The sequence below is a fragment of the Physeter macrocephalus genome, chromosome 8 (genome assembly GCF_002837175.3).
Source record: "Physeter macrocephalus isolate SW-GA chromosome 8, ASM283717v5, whole genome shotgun sequence".
Classification (NCBI taxonomy): Eukaryota; Metazoa; Chordata; class Mammalia; order Artiodactyla; family Physeteridae; genus Physeter; species Physeter macrocephalus.
This window is the reverse complement of record NC_041221.1, coordinates 93,633,688-93,654,443: the sequence shown is the minus strand read 5'-3', so window position 1 is coordinate 93,654,443 and position 20,756 is coordinate 93,633,688. Positions and strand designations below refer to the sequence as shown.

Genomic DNA, 20,756 nt, shown 5'->3' with positions numbered 1-20,756 from the left:
CCTGCATGCAGCTTCAAAAAGATATTTACAAACCTTTTTTTTATTGCAAAAAGGTCTTTTTTGTTTGTTTAAAGATTTACTCTAGCTAATAAATACCTTTAAGAGTAGAATTTGCTTTATTTTTTAGCAAGGCTTATATGATCATAAAGTTCTTTTTTTGTTTTTTTTTTTAGAGAAGGATGCTTTGAAGCTACATGTGGAAGCAATATAACAGTTAATGTCCAGCAGCTGGGTATCATTTGGTTCAGTCTTCAGGTCAGCGGCACTGACTCTTAGCAGAATGAATTTTATAGTCATGGCAAAATCTCAGTAATGAACTGCAGTATATAGCTGATTACTCCACAGTAAATTTCATTCAGTCTGGGAAACAGTGGAAACCCATGCGTTTTCTTAAGAATACTTAGACTGCAAAGACTAACGTGATCCTAATAGCACTTGTAAAAAGAAAATTAGTATGGAATATGTATGATGTAAGTTGAATATCGTGATTAATTTTACACTGGTACAGCTTGAGAATTTTTTAAAAATTATGTCATCCATTATTACTATGTAAATAATGTTTAAAATCAATAATAAGCATATGAGTTCTTATAAAAGAAATCTTTCCCACATATAACTTGCACATTCCTGGTGTGGTTATAATAGACTCTTTTCCGGGAAGGATAAGCAGGGTAGTGACTTTTGCTAAGTATCTGTCACCTAGAAGGAACAGGAGGGGGGCATGTATTTTTAGAAGGCAACAAGTGTCAAAAGGCCAATTTAAGATACCCAGTGGTCAGCACTCCTGCAGGAAGCACCCAGCCTATATTTAGCATAATAGGCTCCCCCTTTTGACACTTTAATTAGTCTTTAATGTGTTGTGAGACAGGTGTAAAGAGGAATCTGCAAAAGACAGAATACCAAAGCTATTTCTGGCATCAAAGATATTCTTTATCCTTGAAGAGAAAATACAGATTATTTCTTACATGTTTTTAAAAAGAAATGTTTTCTTTTCATCCCATGTTTATAGCAATTTCAACAATTGTGGTAATGGGGAAATGTTTTATAGATAGGAGTATAAATGCAATAAAGAAATGTTTTAAAAGAAACAATTCAATTTTTAAAAATGCTTTCAGGTGCTCAGTTCTAAGGCACTGTTTATGTGAGCTGCAGCCTTTTGGGAAGGCTTACCTATTTGAGCAAAGTCTTTATAGGTGCTTTGAATCTGAGATTTACATCGACTCTCCACACTCAATCTCTCTGATTATTTTCCATCTTTACAGTTCTTCACCACTGATACTTATATGCTTTCTTTGTATTTAGTGCATTTATGACAGTAGAGAAAAGCACAGCCTTAGAAGAAGGAGATATTGTTCTTGAACTGACTGAGCAGAAAATAAACATGATGGTCCTGGATATCTGCCACAGTCCAGGTGGCAGCAAGTACCTGAGGCAAATTTATCACATCATGCGGCTCAATGAGGTAGGGAAACGGCCTTTTTACCGAGCAATTAGGTGTGTACTGGCCTGAGGCAGCGTCTGCTGGCAGCTAAGGGTTAGTCAAGGAGGTGATAATACTTCTTAAAGTCAATACCAAACTCAATATTGCATTATTAATAGAATCTATTCAGCCCTGGCTGTTCTGCATTTGTACAGCAGAAGCTTCACCGAAACAGTGTCGGTTTTATTTATACAGTTTAAACAATAACACGGTTCATATACTCAGTTCGGAATTGTAGAGACTAGAGGTGTAGTACGGGAATTGTGTATTTGTGACCATTAAGCTGATGTTAAAATCTGGTATTTGTGAAATGAAGAATTTTCTGAGGAGAGATATAGCTCTTCTCCTGTAGACGTCATACTCGTGTTGGTGAAGTTGAAGTTTCCTTACATAATGAGAAACTTCAGAAGAATATCGAACCATATTTGGGAGCAAATAGATTAACCCAAGAAAATACATTAATGTAGGGACACTGATTAGAACCAATGTCATGCTCATTCACCTCTCTGCTGGGTTAAGCGTCTGACCTTGCATGTGTCTGGCTATTTTAGCAAAAATGTAAAGAGTAGTTATCTCAGTTATTTACTTGAAACAATACAAGTTTGCTAACTTAGGTTTTTAATTTGATCATACATATCTGGATTCGAATGTGACATCTAGTGTGAATTAGAATTATGTTTATATTTGCAAACACATGAATGTATTTCTTGGCATAATAAAAATTGTATAATATGAATAATGTTAAGATATAGTGTTTTATCTCCATGAGGTAGGCCTTAAAAACTGTACATTTCCAAGGAGTGAATTAACTCTACCACAGGATTTTAGGACTCAGTTACATAAATGTTCTCCCCACTATTATCTATCTGAAAGTTACTTCAAGTAAATCTTGTTTTCTGGCTTACAGAGAGGTAATCAACCAGTCAACTTCAATGATCACCTGAGAAGGATGGAGGCCTTTGTAGCTATGAGACAAGGTCCTGTTCTTAAGGGACTGGAGCTCTGTAGCAATTGTTACAAAGTAACAGAACCTGTTCATGCTTGCTAATGATCTCTCACAGCTTGTTTGAGGTTTCCATCTCGGGCAAGCAGGAAATTGTGGCCTTGGCAAACTGAAAGACCTCCATTAAGGAGTCAGGGTCTTCATGGGCATGTTAACCTGGCCACCCAGATTGGCCAAAGTAACTGTGGTGGTTACAGAGGAACAGATGTTGTAGTCAGAGTACCCTCAGAGCCTTAGTAAAGTTGATTTACAATAATTCTGAGCACAATGGCTGGTATAGATTGCCAAACTGATAGCGGAGTCCTTTCTTTCAAAGTTCCATAGCACAAGAAAGATCCGAAAATCACCAGTAAGCAAAATCAACAAAAATTAAGTTGGATATTTCCTGGCTGTCGGCCACCTGTTGTATTCAGGAAATCCAAAGGCTGTTTTCTCATAGAACTCGTGGAACTCTGAGGAAGCGCTTCTGAACAGGTGTGCTATGAGAGCTGATGTACATACGACTCTTTGCGGGAGTAGCACCACATTTTGATTCAAAGTTACGATTTTTCTTTCTCTGCAACTGAATATACTTACTGTTATGGCAACATCTATCAGATGGGAAAGCAAGCTAAGTACTTGTTGGTTTATTGTGCTGCGTGAAATGCAGGGCTGCAAGGTTAGAGGCATAATGTAAGGTGAGGATAGAATCAACGAAAGTAGCGAGGCCTCTGCCTTGACTACCTAGACAAAGCAGGCAGTAAACACAAATAACACAAGGGTGACTGAGTGACTAACATAATACTTATGGCTGCTTTTATACTGTGAGGCATCGTTATGCTGTAGGTAAATTGCACCGTGACGTTTGTTCATTTGATGAGTGGCGTCATGTCTTTAGCACTTTCAGGTGTGCTGCTAAATAGTGTTCGAAAACATAAATACAGAGCATTTACGCGTACAGGCCTGGGTGAGTGGAAGCATGGGTGTGCTATTGAGAGACAAGGAAGTTTTGAGAGAAGACGAGATTTTAAATGTTTGAGATAAAGGTAAGGTGTCCGACCATAAAAGTCCAAATGGTAGTTGAAGATGCTGGCCAGAAGCACAGATACAAGAGGCTGTGACTGTAGATTTGGTGGCTTTCAACTAGGACGGTAGTTGAGCTCATGAGGCCAGTGTATCTCTTCAGTGGAGAGCAACAGAGAAGCGATGGGTAGAGGAATAAGCTCTGATGTAATGGCACAGGGAGTATGTTCAAGAAAGGATGTTCAACGAAAAATGTATTTCTTCTGAAGAAAGAGACCACATTAGCAGTATGTCTGGTTAAAGTGATGCCACAGAAAATCTGAGGCTTTTGAGAAGGGGTAGTGACAAGTGTCAATATAGCACAGAGGTCAGAGAAATCCACACAGGAGAAAACACCATTGTGTTCACAGCTTGCAACAGAACAGAGCACTTTCTCTTTTCTGAATTGTGGAAACAAAAAAAGCCAAAACATAGCCACGTAAGGGGAAACAGTGAGAACGATTGTTATTAGCCAAAACAAAGCAGTTTTTCAATGAAAGGGGAATAATTTATTCCTTTTTAAAATTTTACTTTCAGAAATCATGATGGAGAAAAATGGTTTCTGTTCAAAAATCTAAATCTAATTCTTTGCTGATGGCTTTATTGTTATCTAATAATATTTAATAAGAGTCCGTGTGAGTCTCTGTGTCTGTCAGATGTTACAGAATTAATCATTCTAAAAAAGATATGGTCCACAATGAGCAGGTTTAAGAAATGTCAAGCACTGTTTTTAATTGCGAGATGGAGGGTTTTAGGATCTGAAATTTGCCTTCTACAGTGAGTACAGCAGGCATTCTCTATTCATGAAGTTACAGAGGCACAGGGAAAACACAGTGACCTGAGACCAGAGGTCTGGCTTCTTAGTGATGCTACCAAGCTCCCGTATGTGACCTCAAGTTTGTCTTCTGACCTTTCAGAGCCAACCACTGAATGTAGTGTGGGCTAGTGTTTCTCAAACTTTCATGTGCCTCCTCATCTCCTGGGAAAGCTTGTGAACAGGCAGATTCTCATTTGGTTGGGCCTGAGATTCTGCTTTTCTATCACACTCCTAGGTGAGGCTCATTTGGCTGATCCACACATCGGACTTTGAGTAGTAAGAGTTTTCAAGATGACCTCTGAAGTCATTTTCAGCTCTAATTTTCTGAACCTAAGTCCTAACCCTAACCTTGAAGAAAACATTATATTGTGACACACTAAAAATCAGGAGGACATTTCTGTTATATTATTTATTAAATGACTTATTAAGTATTTGATAGTTTGTGGGAAACTTTTAGTCATTTAAGTTTATCATTTTCCAGAAGGAGTCTTATGAAGTAGATTATGGTTATTCACCTTTTTGTTTATGGATGGAAAATGAGGTATAAAGCAGTAGATTGACTTTTTTTTTTTCCTCCCCAGGTTGTCACTGGCATTGGGGGTAAAATTAAAATTACATACTTTGAGCTTCTATTGAACGTTGATATTTTTCAGTCCACAGTGTGAAACTAGAGTTTAGGAGCTTGCATTATAATTAATTCTACATAGAGGGAGACTGCTTGCAGGGAACTATCAGAGTACTTAGTACTCTACTGAGCATGGAGTAGGTAGCAACTACACTTAATGAATGAATGAACAGTCTTTACTGTGAATAGTCATGCACTCGAGTTAAGTTTTGGTAACCAGACATGTTAATATGTGAAGAAATGACAAGACAATGCCTATTAAAAAAAAGATTCTGATATATCCAGCATACATTCATTATGTGAGAGTTTGTTAAATGGTTTTCTAATCGATCCTATATATTAAGTGAACCTGTTTTTGATGGGTTTATTGTAATCCTGATTGGTATGTACTCTGCTATGTTTCTTCTGAAAATGTATTCTGTCCTGAGGCAAATAATACTGTGTAATGTAGCAAATGTGCTGAAAGGGTAGGTTTGGATATTGACCCGTTTATTCTTAAAGAGAATATATGCTTCCTACCATCACGACTTGTCATTTTTTTCCCTTGAAGGACTATTTAAAAGAACAGCTGTTTTCTATGAATGGTTCAGAGGAAAAGCCATTACACATCCAACCTTTAAAGATGACCTTGAGGAGTATGGAAGATCAGCCCTCTGCCTTTAACCCTTTCCATGTGTACCAGGTGTTTAGCGAAAACATGCTTGATCAGGTATGTGGAAATTAAATAGTAAATTTAATTAAAATTTGTGGAGTTTTTTTTACACAAGTTAGAAAAAAAGTGCTTTGTGTTTGAATATTTACTCATAAGCTTCTTTGGCTAGGAAGCAAAAGGCCTTGTTCTTGTTTGCACAAATTGACTTGGGAAAAGTTATTTTACCTTCTTTCTATTTGTCAAACGGATTCATATGTTTGGTCTGTAAACTTTGACTTTTGCCCTGGTCAGTTCACTGTGGGCAGAGGGGGCATCTGTTCGGCTGTGTCTCCGGCAGCCTCGAGAAACCCCGTGTTTCTGACAGTCTTCCCCTCCCTGGCTTCCCCCATCTCCCAATACACAAAACACCTTGCAATCTTTATGAATTTATCTAATTTATCAGGTAAACTATAAAATAGTTTAAAATTGATTGTAAATAGAGCTTTGAGCTCCTATTTTAAGTGGCATGAGGTAAATTTGCTGTTTTATAACCCTAAACACATTTCCGAATTTAAAATGAATTTGTTAACGATCTTAAAGTCAGGATGTTTGGAATAAAGTCAATGTGATAAACACCACACATTTTTTTAATGTCAGATAATGCCATTGTTTCAGCTGCATGTTTCATAGTCACATTAAAAAGATCATCTTTATTCCAAAGGACTTGAAACCTAAAGTTGCTTTTGCTTTGTTCTTTTTTTTGGTGCCTTTTCCCAATAGCCTCCTGACAGACTATTTGAACTAACAGGGCAGAAGAGAAGGATTGCTTGACCTAGAGCTCTGACGAAAATAAGAATTAAGACAATGGCCTAATTCGGGATGCAGATAATATTTTTACCATGCCTGTTACAACCCTAGTCTACATTCATCAATACTGTAGTAGAATAAGACCTTCAAATGCTGACAACCTGGGGCAGAATTCTCCTGCTCTATGACAGGATTGTAGTGCTCCATTAATCAGCAGGTGACAGGGCATAGTTCTTGTTGGATTTTAAACACTGGCCTGGATGCTTATTATCAAAACTATTTAGTGTTAAGGGGTATAAGCGTCTATAATACTTTAAAACCAAATATATTGTATAAGTTTATCGGCTGCCTTCCTGTGTTGTACATTAGATTCCTCCAACCATAAATAATCATTGTAGCTGTTAAATTATCCTCACTTCATTTAAATAAATGGTATGTTGTATTCAGTTCTGAATTATGAGATTATCTTTCACTGTAATTTTTCTCCTTACTCTGTGGTGAAATTATCTATTAAATGAGAAAAAAATAAGTACTTATGTTATTTACATTTACAGGTCCTTATAATTTCCCATTTAAAGCGGGTTCTTAACCAAAAACATTAATATCATACTCTAATTAAACTGTGTCTTGTAATTTGAGCCATAGTACTTGCATCTTTGTTTTTTTAATCAAACTTCTGGGTGCTAAAAAAAAAACCCAAAAAACTATAAATTGATACATGAAAAAGTTGCCAATTATTTAGCTTTGCTCTACAAAGAGTCACCCTTTCAGAGAAACTTGTTGGGCAAATTTCATTAGCTCTTGGAAGAATAACGACTCAAGAAATTGATTTATATTTTTATAAATAATGACTACATCCCCAAATGGATTTATAAATTAATTGCTGTCTTATTGGAATAAAAACCTTATTCTGTGGACATGATTGATGTTATCTGTCTAAGTCCTTGTTCTGGACCCCCCTCCTTCTTAGTTAGTCTATCACAGCTGGAGCTTTAATTTACTGATCATATTAACTCTGATTAATAACTAACAATAGCGTCTTCTCATTTATCAACAGTCAGCTATCACAAAATGGAACTGGAATTGGTCAAACTTGCTGCCAAATTATCTGGGACTGGAGAAGACGACCTTCAATGTACTGCTCAAAAACAGGTAATAAGATTGGGGATTTGGGGCATGTGGCGGGGGAAGAGGATATATATCTTTTATAAATAGGTTGTATGTGAGTGTGTGCATGTATGTATATGTATATATATATATTTTTTTAAATTATATGAAGTATAGCTTCTGAATGCTGTTGTTCTATAGTAAGCATTTTCAGAAGGCAGGAAAACTTTTTCTGAGATGAAATTGGTTGATTTTAGTCTAAATTTTAAATATTTTGAGTTTGTGTTGTAAACACCAAAAGTTATTGATTTGAATGTCATTATAATACTATGCCTTTGTTTACAACAATTTAATGAATGCATACAAAATGCCAAGCCAAATCAGCTAATCAGGGGAAACATCTAAGTAAAACTGTCATGATTGAATTTTTTTGCTTTTCAGCCAGTTATTTTGGCACCGTCTTGCTGTAGTCTCAGTTGCATACTACTTTACACACATACGCACACACACATGCACTTACACCCCAGGACAACCCAATAAAATGATAATGTGATTTCAGGCTAGGAGTCTATACATGTAATTTATTTTGCACAAAAGCATAAATGTTTTCTTTATATTTTGGATCAATGAATATGGCTTTTTCCCATACCTTTAAAGTTTTCATTGAAAACAGTAAGGTGTAAATTTTAAATTTGCATTTCTCTATCAAGTATACATTTTTACATAAAATATATATGTGCAGTTGCTTTTATTCTTCAGGTATTATCTGTTTGTTTACACTCACTTATCTTCTTTATGATCTTTGTATGTTTTCTTATCTTTCTGAAAAAAATATAAAGTATCATTTTTCATAAAAGACGATAAGGATAGTGACATACTAGAATTGTCAAATCATCCTTGAGATATCTAGGTGCATATAAGAAAATACCTTGAGAGAGAGATTTTAGTATTTCCCAGGTGGAGGTTTTAAAAAAAAGCCAGCTTTATTGCCAAGAAAAGCGGTAGCTTAGATGTGTCGTCATAGTGATAGTCCTAATATTTCACCCCTGAATGAAGCTCACCCACCCATCATGGACAAAGCTGAACAATCCAGAAACTTCCCCATCAAGGACAGAGCCTTCTCTCAGCAAGCTTACCACTTGGCAGGTAGTAGTTCAGAGTGTACCCTATTAATGCACAAGTCCCCCACAGGTGTTCCTAACCTGTTCCAAAGTTGCCTGGAGAGATGAGAGGTAGGGGTGGTGGAGGAAAGGCCAGGTCTTCTGTTGAATCTATGGCTAACATAATGTTTACCCAGTATTAAATGTCTATCTGGAAACAAACTAGGGAAGATAAGTCATTTTTTCCCTGCTATTTGGAAAGTTTTGAGTTTATGTAGATTAACTGTATTATAATTTACTAAGCCTTTTCAGCTGTGAATTGCTGCTTCCAGTCCACTGAATGGTAAGCTAGGGGCAACATATCCTTCAAAACTTACTGCATTTGCTCTGTATAATATTCACTTTTAAGTGAATTTGTGTTTTACCCCAAATTGCATATTGTTGTTTTTGTTTAACAACTTTAGTTATATACCTCAATTAGGTTGATAGCTATTAAAGTCTATTTCCCTGACATATTATGTGGAGGAATGAGTGGGGGAAAAGAACTCCTACAAATTTAGCCAGAAGTAACAGATCAAAACAGTTCTCTTCGAAAAGGGTCATGAATTTTTTTTTTTTAATTAATTTATTTTTTGGCTGTGTTGGGTCTTCGTTGCTGCGTGCAGGCTTTCTCCAGTTGTGGAGTGCGGGGGCTACTCTTCTTTGCGGTGCGGGCTTCTCGTTGCGGTGGCTTCTCTTGTTGCTGAGCACAGGCTCTAGGCACGTGGGCTTCAGTAGTTGTGGTGCCCAGGCTCAGTAGCTGTGGCTTAAAGGTCCTAGAGCGCAGGCTCAGCAGTTGTGTGCGCGGGCTTAGTTGCTCCGCGTCATGTGGGATCTTCCCAGACAAGGGCTCAAACCCGTGTCCCCTGCCATGGCAGATGGATTCTTAACCACTGCGCCACCAGGGAAGTCCCAGGGTCATGAATTTTTAACAGAAACAGCTAGAATCTCTTAGATTCTTAAAGAATGGTATGAAAACCATTCTATTCTAAACTACCACACACCACAAGCTACAATGAATATAATTGAGCTGCATTAGAAGGATGAAAGACCCCGGAGAGTTTTTCATCTCTTTTAGCACTTTCCCATTTATTTTAAGAGTGTTATTTATGAGACTTGATTAATATTGAACTGGTAAGGAAAATTTTTTTTGTTATTTTCTCTGAGAGACTCTCTTGTTTGGGTTTATCTGAAATGCTGATTTAAAAAAAAAATAGTGCATTGAATTTTTTTTTTTTTTCAATTTTTTTTTTCCGGGCTTTCTCTAGTTGTGGTGAGCAGGGGCTACTCGTTATTGTGGTGAGCAGGGGCTACTCGTCATTGTGGTGCTCAGCCTTCTCATTGCGGTGGCTTCGCTTGTTGCGGAGCACGTGCTCTACACGTGCAGGCTCAGTAGTTGTGGCTCTCGGGCTCTAGAGTGCAGCATTGAATTTTTGACAACATGGTTATTTGAAATTACGTATTTGAAAATTAGACCACAGAACATTGAGCTTTTAAAATGAGAATTATATATGCTATCCTACATCCAAAAAGTGATACTTCTTACGTACAACCATGATCTTTGGGGTTAGGCAGAGCCAAAGATGAAAACCTAGAGCAGCTCAGCTGAATATGCTCAGTTCTTTTTTCCAAAAGTCACCAATTAAACAAGTTACTTATTCCCTTTTTTCTTTTTTTAATTGGTAATAAAGTTATACTAATCTATCTCTACACTATGGTTGAGTTCATATATAGCACTGCAAATGTTGTCTGGGAACAAACATTTGTCACAAACAAATGTCACAACAAAAGTGAACTCAAATACACAAATACTAAAAAAGTTGAGGAGAAGGGAATCCTTTCTATTCACCTCCTAAATTCCTTTGTGCCTGGCCTTCCAATCCAATATCATAAGCAGACCATCTGTGGACTTACTCTCTCAAGACTCTAATACCCTGAATGGACAAGATTTCCCTCACCTCTAAAACAGGATGGAAATGGGAAAACAGGATTCCTGGGTTCTCAGGCCAGTCCTGTTGTGAGCTTACCTTAGGAAAGTTATCTAAACTAGTCAACTTTGGAGTTTCTCATCTTTAAAATTAAGTGATGATAATTATATATCTACTTCATAGAGATTGTTGACACAATCAAGAGAGTGTTAAAGGATATGAAGTGGTTTTGAAAGTTTAAAATACTGTACATACTTAGAAAAGTAGTAGCACTAGCAGAAAGCAGTGTTAGTGTCTGGCCAAGTAAGGAAACAGTAAAGGTCATTTGGGATTAGTAGGGAGCTGGAGGTGGGAGGTGGAGCAGTCAGGTTATACCTGAGGTCAAATATATGGAGGTTATGTACACTCCAGGCCTAAACCCATCATGAGGGTCAGAACAAGTGTCAGGTCAGAGACCAGGCAGCAGGCCCATGAGTCTGTAAGCCAAGCAGTGAAAAAATGAGCAAGGAAGAAGGTCTAAAGACCAGGTGAGCCACGTAGGAGGTAAAGACTCAAGGGATGAGCACTTGAGGGACAGTTCAGGTACATGAAAGAGGAGATATGGTGGTGCCAATAATATGTGTATCTGAGACAACACTAACCTTTGTTCCACAAGCTGATTCTGTGCTGACTGCAAAGTCAGAATGAATCTTGAAGTGGCAGCCTGAGTCCTTGGCCGGGATGGGCCCTCTGCTTACCATCAGGCCTCATCTCAAAACACGTCCCTCCAATTCAGATGATGTTCTAAGTTCATTGCCTTTCCTGTTCTTTGGATTCTCCAAACTCTTCCCTATTTTAGGGTCTTGCTACTTGGAGTTCCCTCAGCTCTTTCCATGGCTGGTGCCATCTTGTCTATCTGGGGCATAAGTCACCTGCTCAGAGAGGTCTTTCCTTATCACCCATCTAAAGTGATGCTCCAAGTCTCTTTCACTGTGCTCTCTCAATTGAGCTATCACTACCTGAAATCATAGTTTCTGTTTATTGTCGTTTAACCCTGCTTCCCCCCCGCCCCCCCACCTCCAGGGTGGAAAGTCCAATCCTTGAGAAGAGTGCCTTGGCTGTCTTATTCCAACCGTGTCTTCAGTACCTAGACTAGCGCTTGGGCACATAGCTGTCTCTGAGTAATATTTGTTGGATTAATTAACAAACAAATTAGGAATAAGAATGCAGAGAAAAAGTTAGCCTTTGACAGATGAACACAGAGTAGGTATTCTCTAAAGGTGGTGTTTGATCAACAGTCATGTTGGAATAAGAAGTGTATCCTGGAAAATATCAAGTAAAAATTTATCTACATGCATATTCATTCATTTGGATGAAAATCAGGTTAATTAAGCTTTGTATGTTTAAAATGCCTGTTTTTGTTATTATGTGAAGTTCAGCTCAGATTAAAAGCACAGAACACGGGTCTTTATTTTTAATTAATTGATCCAGTTCAAGCCATAACCTCTCCAGCGAAAAAGTCTGTTCTCTACTCCACGATTCAGAAGTCTTTTGACTTTTGGGTGGTAGGGTTTGTATTTGTTAAATGATACTATCGTTGAAAAATTTAAGATGGAGTTAGACGACAAAAACATCCAACCAAGCCTTTATAAATTTGTGATTTTCAAGGCATTTGAAGAAATAGATAGTAGCTGAGACCTCAGAAAAGAGATCCTGAGTATATATTAATGATATATGTTTTTCAACTTAGAAAGTTTGCCATTGTGGAAAATAAAGACTCCTTAGAGGTTTAGAAAATCAACATATATATCAGTTCTACACCTTTACCTTTAATGCCATATAAGAGTGAGTACACTGATTGTACATTGATCTTTTGAAATAATAAAGGTACTTTTCACAGTTTCTTACAATTACTTTCCTGCTTTCTTTCTCACCCACTTTAAAATAAATCCAGACTATCGAATGAGATGGTGATTGCATTTGCAGGAAAGCTCACCAAAAGGAACACTCTGTGTTCCTTCATTCACGGCAAATCTCCAGACTGCCATTTTGGTATTGTTTTCTTTGTCACTGGAACCAATTTATGTTGCTTCTTTTCTCTTTACCTTATTTATTCCAGACTAATTCCCAAGAATGGTGGCATTGAAAATAATCTGTGAATACAGTGGAATGCTATGCTATTTTAACCCTCTAAATATACTGCATATGAGTTTGGCTTTGCGTTGAGCAAACACAATTAAATATGATGGCAGGAACGGCAGAAGAGGTGATGGTGCAGATTTCTGGCTGTCATTTTGGGGCCTTTCCCAGCGGACGATAACCATACATCTGAGAGGAAACAGGAGTTTAGAAAACATGTTTTAGAAGAGCCGTTGATCTGTGGAGTTGTTTGCTTTCAATAATAATAATGATTAAAGTGCCTTTAAGCTGTATCCTATGTATGCCCTGTGGTGTGTAGAGAGTAGGAAATATCGTCTCTGGCCTTGAACTGCACACACGACACTCTCCAATGATCGTTCTCAGGCAGTGCTGCCATTAGCACAATGTTTATAGTTGCTCACAGCAGTGAATTCCTGATGTAGCAGCAGGCTGCCTGGTTATGGAGAGATGGGTTTAAGAAAAAGGGGAGGCTGATTTTATGACTACACACCTCTGAGCCATTACATACATCGCACATGCCATGGCATTCAAATGTATTTTTTTTTCATGCTCTAGCTCCCTGGAAAACCTTTTCCTTCCCACCTCCGCCAAAAGACCTCAGACTGAGTGATTCTACCCACCATCACCATCTTCTCTAATAGGAGCAGGCTTCCCCTCCATTTTTAATTCCTAAAGCAGCATGCTTTTTGGACAGAGATTGTCTACAATGTATCTAGGAGATACAAATTTAACTTCTGATCCTCAGGATTTTCAGGGGTTAGGGCTTTGGTACATGAACCAAACAAATTCATAAATGTGTATTGTTTTCTGAGTGGTAACTTATATATGTTGTCTTTTACGGTGTATAAAGTACTTTCACACAAATCTTCCCCTTTGACACTCACTACAACTATGTAATAAGACACAGGTACTTGTGAGGGTGCAAAATGACATACCCAAGGTCACAGATATTAAGTGGCGTCTGGAAGGCAAAATGAAGGCTTCTGATTCTGTTTCTGGTGCTTTATCTACTACACCATATTCCTGGTCAGTTTTTTCCAGCTTTATTGAGATATAATTGACATATAGCAGTGTGTAAGTTTAAGGTATACAGCGTGTTGATTTGGTACATTTATATATTGCAGAATGATTACCATCACAGTGCTAAGTAACACCTCTATCACCTCACATAATTACCATTTTTTTTTTGTGGCGAGAACATGTAAGATCTGCTCAGCAACTTTCAAGTATATGATAGAGTATTATTAACTATAATCACCATGATGTACACTAGATCCCCAGAATTTATTAGTCTTATAACGTCGGGTTTGTACCCTTAGGTCAAAATTTGTTTTTTATTACCTCAGTATTCACTGTACAAGTACTGGTGATAATGAAGACAGAAAACAGAAAGCACTAGACACGTGGCTGGCGTAATGTAAGTAAATTACATACACATTTAATTATAAATCCTTATGATAACCTTATGAAGTAGGTACTATGTTACCATTATTTTTCTGATAAGGAATCTAAGGCACCGAGACGCAGAGCCCTCAGATTCTATCTCATGTCCACATTCTTAACCACTTCTGTTAATTCTCTAGAGTTGTGCTTACTTTACTCATTCAAAAAATATTTTCGAGGGCTTCCCTGGTGGCGCAGTGGTTGAGACTCCGCCTGCCGATGCAGGGCACACGGGTTCGTGCCCCGGTCCGGGAAGATCCCACATGCCGCGGAGCGGCTGGGCGCGTGAGCCATGGCCGCTGAGCCGGTGCGTCCGGAGCCTGTGCTCTGCAACCGGAGAGGCCACAAGAGTGAGAGGCCCGCGTACGCAAAAAAAAAAAAAAAATATTTTCGAACATCTGCTTTGTGAAATGCATTTATTTATAATAAAATAACAGTTTACTAGAGAATGTTAATATATGTCAAAGGGTCCTTGAGAGCTATTCCACACAATTTTTAATTCATTGTGAATTTCCACTTTGGTTATCACAATACTTATCCCCCCTCTTCCATTCCTTATATCCCTCTCAGCAACTGGCTTGCCATCACCTATTTACCAGGAAAATTAAGGCTGTCTAACATGAATCTCCCAGCTTTTCTTCCTAAACTTCAGTTTTGTTTATGTCATCCCCAGTCCTTTGCTTCTTGTCTCTAGCCTTGGAGGAAGAGAGCCCTCTTCTAGTTAAAACTTGAGAAGTAAGTTGACTGTATTTAGGTTGTAGAGGGTCTGAGGGCTGAGAATTGTGGACTTTAACTGTTGGACTTGAGGGAATCATCAAAGCCTTTAAGCAAAGGAGTGATAGGAGCAGAAAGCAACTTTAAGACATTAATAATAGCTGGGGTGGAGGGACAGGATAATTAAAAGGAGGGAAGACCAGATTAGAGACTATGGCTAGAGACTGAGGAGGAGATTATATATCACAGATATAAAAGATATTCCCAAGGAAGCTTGGGGGCCTAGCTAAATCTATTCCTCATTTGCGTAAAAGTTAGCTCTGATACTTTCTCTTTGAAACCAGTGTGGCCTAGGTGTTTATAGACAGGTGCCATGCTTATCATTTCTTCAGATTGAGTGTGTCAGTTCACATCCTTCAAGCAGGTGCCAAAATGGGATTAGAGGTACATGAGATTTGGCAGGAGAAATGCACATGGAGGGTAAAGAGGAGGAAGCAGGAATAGGCAGGCAAACCTTCAGACCCAGTTGCTGATCTGATACCTGTGAAAGGAGGTGGGGCAGAGGATTGGGTTGGAAGAGGCTCAGATAACAGAGTAGTTCTAAGAAAGTGTTGACAAAGCCAATGGGGACTCCTTGAGCTAAAGTCCCACACTGGAAGAGTCTCATGTCCTGCAGGGATGGGCTGGTACTCTACCTGCACTGTGCTCAGACACTGACTGAGATCTCCTTGGGAGAAGCATGGCCTAAGCAAAAATGCAATGAATGGTAGATGCAGAGGAATGACAGCTAGGGCCCTCACTCCGCATGCTAACTGCAGCAGGAGGTGTGAGCGGTGCATTTCCGTGGCTCCCACAGTGGGGATGCCAAGAGTGATTCTCTTACATATGGAGAGATTGTATGTGTATGTATTATGTAAGTTAAGTTAACAAGGATGGGATTTAAATAAAGGTCTCTGTTACTTTAGTGAGGTAGAAAACAGACAACCTAAATAAATATATTAAATGCTATTGACAGAAATGCAGAATTAGCAACATTTTGATGAAAGGAAGGTATAATAATTTTCTCAAAAGCAGCCATGGGAAAATTTTTTACTTGTCAAGTTGAACCAAAATTCTCTTTGTAATGAATTTTCTCCTACCCAATTATGCGTTCACATACTGGCACTTTGGGGTTCTTGCAACAGATCAAAAGCTATTAAAAACTTGCTTGAATGGAGTAAATTATTTTTTCAACAACTATTCTTTAAGTCTCCCCCCTGTCAAATTCTGTTCAGACCCCAAAGCCTCTATGATGTTTTTCTACAAGAAGTTTTAGTGTAGTTTCCACCAGGAGTAGCTGTCATAGGCCCATTGATTCAGTTTGGCTGTAGATGACAAGAACCTTGATTGCTTTCAGGGTTATTGGTCATCACTGAATATCTAAGTTTATTTTTGTTGCTATATCAACATAAAGAGAGGAAATTATCTCTTTGAAGGTATTTTTATTATGACATAATTAGAGAAATTTAAATATCTGTTAGGTATTGATATAATTAAATATTATAGTAAGTATGAACAACTAATAAAATTGTTCACTTTATATAATACTTTATATATTAACATTTATAACAGTATTTATTACAGTACATTTGTAATGTGTTATATATGACATTAGTTAGGATACCAATAGTGCTTTTTTATACTACTGTAAATGAAACTTTCACCTTTAAGTACCTTGGGGGTGTAGCTCTAAATTTGATTGTTTTTTTTCCATAATATGAGATCTGGTGAAAAAAAATTTAAATCAAGATATTTTGCATCCACAATATTTGTATTAATATAAGTTTGAAATTTATTTTGTAATAAACTATAAGCAACACATACACGTGTATGATTTCAAATGGTACAGGAACGTAAGACATGAAATACAAAAGTTCCCCTCCCCAGCTCCTCAATCACACAAGTTCCACTGCACTTGCAGCCATTTGAACCATTTCTGGTTTTATTTCTTTTGGTTGATAAATCTAAGGGGTAGGCTACACCACTATTCTTTTTAATCTATCAACTTAAAATTAGTATTTACGGGCACCTTGCAAAAAAAGATTTAACTCCCACTACCTCCTCCTCTTCCCTTCAAGCTCTGCTAATTGAATTTTCATTTTAGTTCTCTATTGCTCACCTTTATGTGATATAATATAACCTGTATTTTAAAATCAGTTTGTATTTTTATCTTTAAAATTTTGTATAAAGTAAAATTCACTCTTCTTGCTAGATAGTTCTAAGTTGTGACAAATGCATAAAGTTGTTTAACAATCAACACAATCAAAATACAGAGAATTCCATTTCTCAAAAAATTCCCTTGTGCTGGGCTTCCCTGATGGCGCAGTGGTTGAGAGTCCGCCTGCCCATGCGGGGGACACGGGTTCGTGCCCCGGTCCGGGAGGATCCCACATGCCGCGGAGCGGCTAGGCCCGTGAGGTATGGCTGCAGAGCCTGCGCGTCCGGAGCCTGTGCTCCGCAACGGGAGAGACCACGGCAGTGAAAGGCCCGCGTACTGCAAAAAAAAAAAAAAAATTCCCTTGTGCTGACCCTTTGTAGTCAGTTTTTCCCCCATCCCAATCCCTGCTAACCACTGATCTGTTCTCTGTCCCTGTAGGTTTTTTCTTTCAAGAGTGTCATTGCAAGAGAATTATATAGTATATCACCTTTGCAATCTGGCTTCTTTTACTTGGCATCATGCATTTGAGATTCTTCAACTTGCTTGTTCTTCTTCTAGAATAGCAGTCCATTGTGTGAAGGTACCACTGTCCCTTGATCCACTTACCTGTTAAAGAACCTTTGGGTCGTTTCCAGTATTTGGCGATTGTGAATAAAGCCTCTATAACCATTTGTGTACAGGTTTTGCATGAATATAGGTTTTTATTTTACTTGGACAATACCTAGGAGTGGGAATGCTGGGTTGTATGGTACATTTATGTTTGACTTTATAAAGAAACTAGATCTTCCTGTATTTTATGTTGCCTATGAGAAATCTGATGACAGACGGTTCTTCTCCTTATCATATCCCTGGATGGGGCCTTTTTTGTTTGTTTGTTTTAAGTAACTCCTCCCATCAACCGCCCCTGGTCATTCTGAAATGAGATTGTGTCAATGTGTGAGTCTTTGATTTCTCGTGGAGGCACTGAGTAGGCCCCTTTGATATTGTGATTTCCTTCAGATTCAAAGATTTTTTTTCCTATTTCTGATTATTCTCTTGGCCCCCATCTCCAGTTACATCTATATCCCTTTCTTGAATTCCTGTAAAGACAGACGTTCTGATTTATTCTTTCCTCAGATACTACTAGAGGCTTCTTAGCCTTAGTCCGTCCTCTCATTCACCAACTCTCTATATCCTTCCCACCTCTTTTTCTGCAGCTAACTCATTCATTTCTATGGCTTTAAGGGATTATCCCAGGTATCCAGATCAAATGCATTCAGGGGCTGGGCAAATAATACAAAAATGTAAAGGCGAGATATAATACAGTACAGGGAGGTGAGTGCATACCTAGATAAAAACATTCAAATTTTATTTTTTTTAATGCTATGTTAGCTAAATAACGCAGGTCCTCAGAATGGATTAGGTCCACCAATATGAACCTCTAAATCTATGCCACTGAGTCATCTGGAGCTCCAGTTCTAATTGTTCAATAAGATTCCAGATCACATACACACTTGGATTTTTCACTGTAATGATATTTTAATGTAGTAACTCTCATCTCATAAAGTAGTCCTAACATGATAATTATCTTCATTAAAAAATGCCTCTTTAGAGTTGGGTGATTTCTATTCATAGCACTAACGTTTTCCTGGCCTCAGCCTAGAAACCTTCAATTACTTTGCAAAATTTCCATCTATCATTTGTATTCTGTTAGACACCAAATGCCTCCGAGTTTTCCCTCGTAAAAATAAATTATTCTAGTTTTCTGTAAAATGAAAGTTTTCTAAAGCCACAGAGAGATGTGGGATTTAACAACTGACCTGGAAGCTAGTGAATCTCTTATTGTCAAATAATTGACAATTTTAGGTTAATGAATTAAAACCTATTAATAGTCAGAGTCCTAGGGTAAATGGAATTGGTCTGGGCTGACCAGATTTGGAAAGAAGTCAGTAAGCTGATTAAAGTTTTGTTGTTTGCCTGTCTCACTTGCCCAGAAGGTTCTTTTCATCAGGATTATGTCTTTTCCATAGTTGTTCATCTGGCTCAGCCTGAACCAGTGATGGACATCCACTTGTCCATTTCAGCAAGTCAGACCTGTAAAGGACTTAGAGAGCTAGGACTCCCTGGAAATAGATAACTTTGTGTAAACGGCAATTCAGACTCTTATTATTTTATTATACAGAGAATACATTTGTTAGCAGATGAAAGTAAAGTATTATGTAACCCACAAAAAACACTGTGTTGATTATAAGAATACTTCTATTTCATTATTCAGTCCAGCAAGACTTTGAGTAAATAGATGGATCTGTGACTGTTTGTTCATTCATCCATCCATCAAACATTCACTAGGTACAGCAGATAAAGAAATGAGCCAGACACAGCCCCTACTGTCAAGGAACTCAGAATCTAGTAGAGGAGGCAAACTAAAATATCGGTGGTTATCGATACAATAGAGGTTCATGCAAGAGCACTGGAAGATCACAGGGGAGGGAGAGCTCACTCCAGTGAATGTGGAAGCAGTCAGGAAATCCACCTGGGACGTGGTGATACTTGAGCTGCGTATTGATGGTTGAACGTGAGTCAGCCAGGGAGCCAAGGTGAGCAGTGGTCATCCAGGTTGTTTTGGCTAGAGTAAAGGTCTCTTCACTGCATTTTTCACTTTTAAATCAGTTCTATTTGCAACTTATAGGCACAGTGAATGAATGTTAGGATGCTTAGGACAAAGTCAGATGCTGAATTGAGTAAGGGCTGGTGGGAGAGAAGGGGGGCACCTGTACTACTTTGGCCCATAACTGGGGAATATTGAAGGATTTACAGATTCTTTCTTTTGAATCCTTAGCCTCATCTGACGCTGAAGGTTTTCAGGAATGTGTAAGAAATTTCGGGGCCAGTGTAATTCATAGATCAAATGGCCTTGTAGTGTGTCACTAAAATTCTATTTGCCTTACATTTATATGACTTGGATAAGCCTTGTCTTCGTGAGGCCACTCTTGGTGGGGGTCTGATGGTTCTTCAGACAAGATGTGCTAGTTTTGGGGTTGTTTTGTTTTTTATTTTATTTATTTATTTTTGGCTGCATTGGATCTTTGTTGCTGTGTGCGGGCTTTCTCTAGTTGTGGTTAGAGGGCTTCTCCTTGCGGTGGCTTCTCGTTGCAGAGCATGGGCTCTAGGCGCCCAGGCTTCAGGAGTTGTGGCTCGCGGGCCCAGTAGTTATGGCACATGGGCTTAGCTGCTCCTCGGCATGTGGGATCTTCCCGGACCAGGGCTCGAAACTGTGTCTCCTGCGTTGGCAGGTGGATTCTTAACCACTGCGCCACCAGAGAAGCCCTTAGTTTTAATACCGGCCTTGGTCAAGTAGGAGAGGTACACCTGATTTGTCTTGCTCTTAATATCTTGGTGTACTTGCAGCTTGTTCTGGAGCTGCACAGTCTGTTCTTCAGTGCTTCACTTTCTTCCTGAACCGTAAGAGTTACTTGACAGTGGTGGGAATGCCCAGGAGAGGTAGTGATGCTTCCTAGTCTGCATGTTCATGTTTGTTGCTCTGAACTAGCTGGTCTGAGGTAGCCTCAAACTAAATCTGTAAGACCCCAGGGAGTTTCTGAAGAAGAAACTAAGTGGAATTCTTTCCTAATTAATTGCTTATTTTTCTCATTTAGCAAATAAGCTAACGGGGATTTTAGGACTGACATTTGATTTTAGCAAAAAT

At 38.4% G+C, this 20,756-nt stretch overlaps 1 protein-coding gene across 2 annotated transcripts in view; it reads left to right on the top strand.

The window, feature by feature from the left end:
- KIAA0825 (KIAA0825 ortholog) overlaps positions 1-20,756 on the top strand; it is a 467,916-nt gene that overhangs the window by 224,295 nt on the left and 222,865 nt on the right. For both annotated transcript variants that reach the window (XM_024123740.2, XM_055086663.1), the window contains 3 exons: positions 1,303-1,462; positions 5,517-5,675; positions 7,462-7,556. In XM_024123740.2, coding sequence (XP_023979508.1) covers positions 1,303-1,462; positions 5,517-5,675; positions 7,462-7,556 — 414 coding nt within the window. The remainder of the gene's footprint in view (positions 1-1,302; positions 1,463-5,516; positions 5,676-7,461; positions 7,557-20,756) is intronic.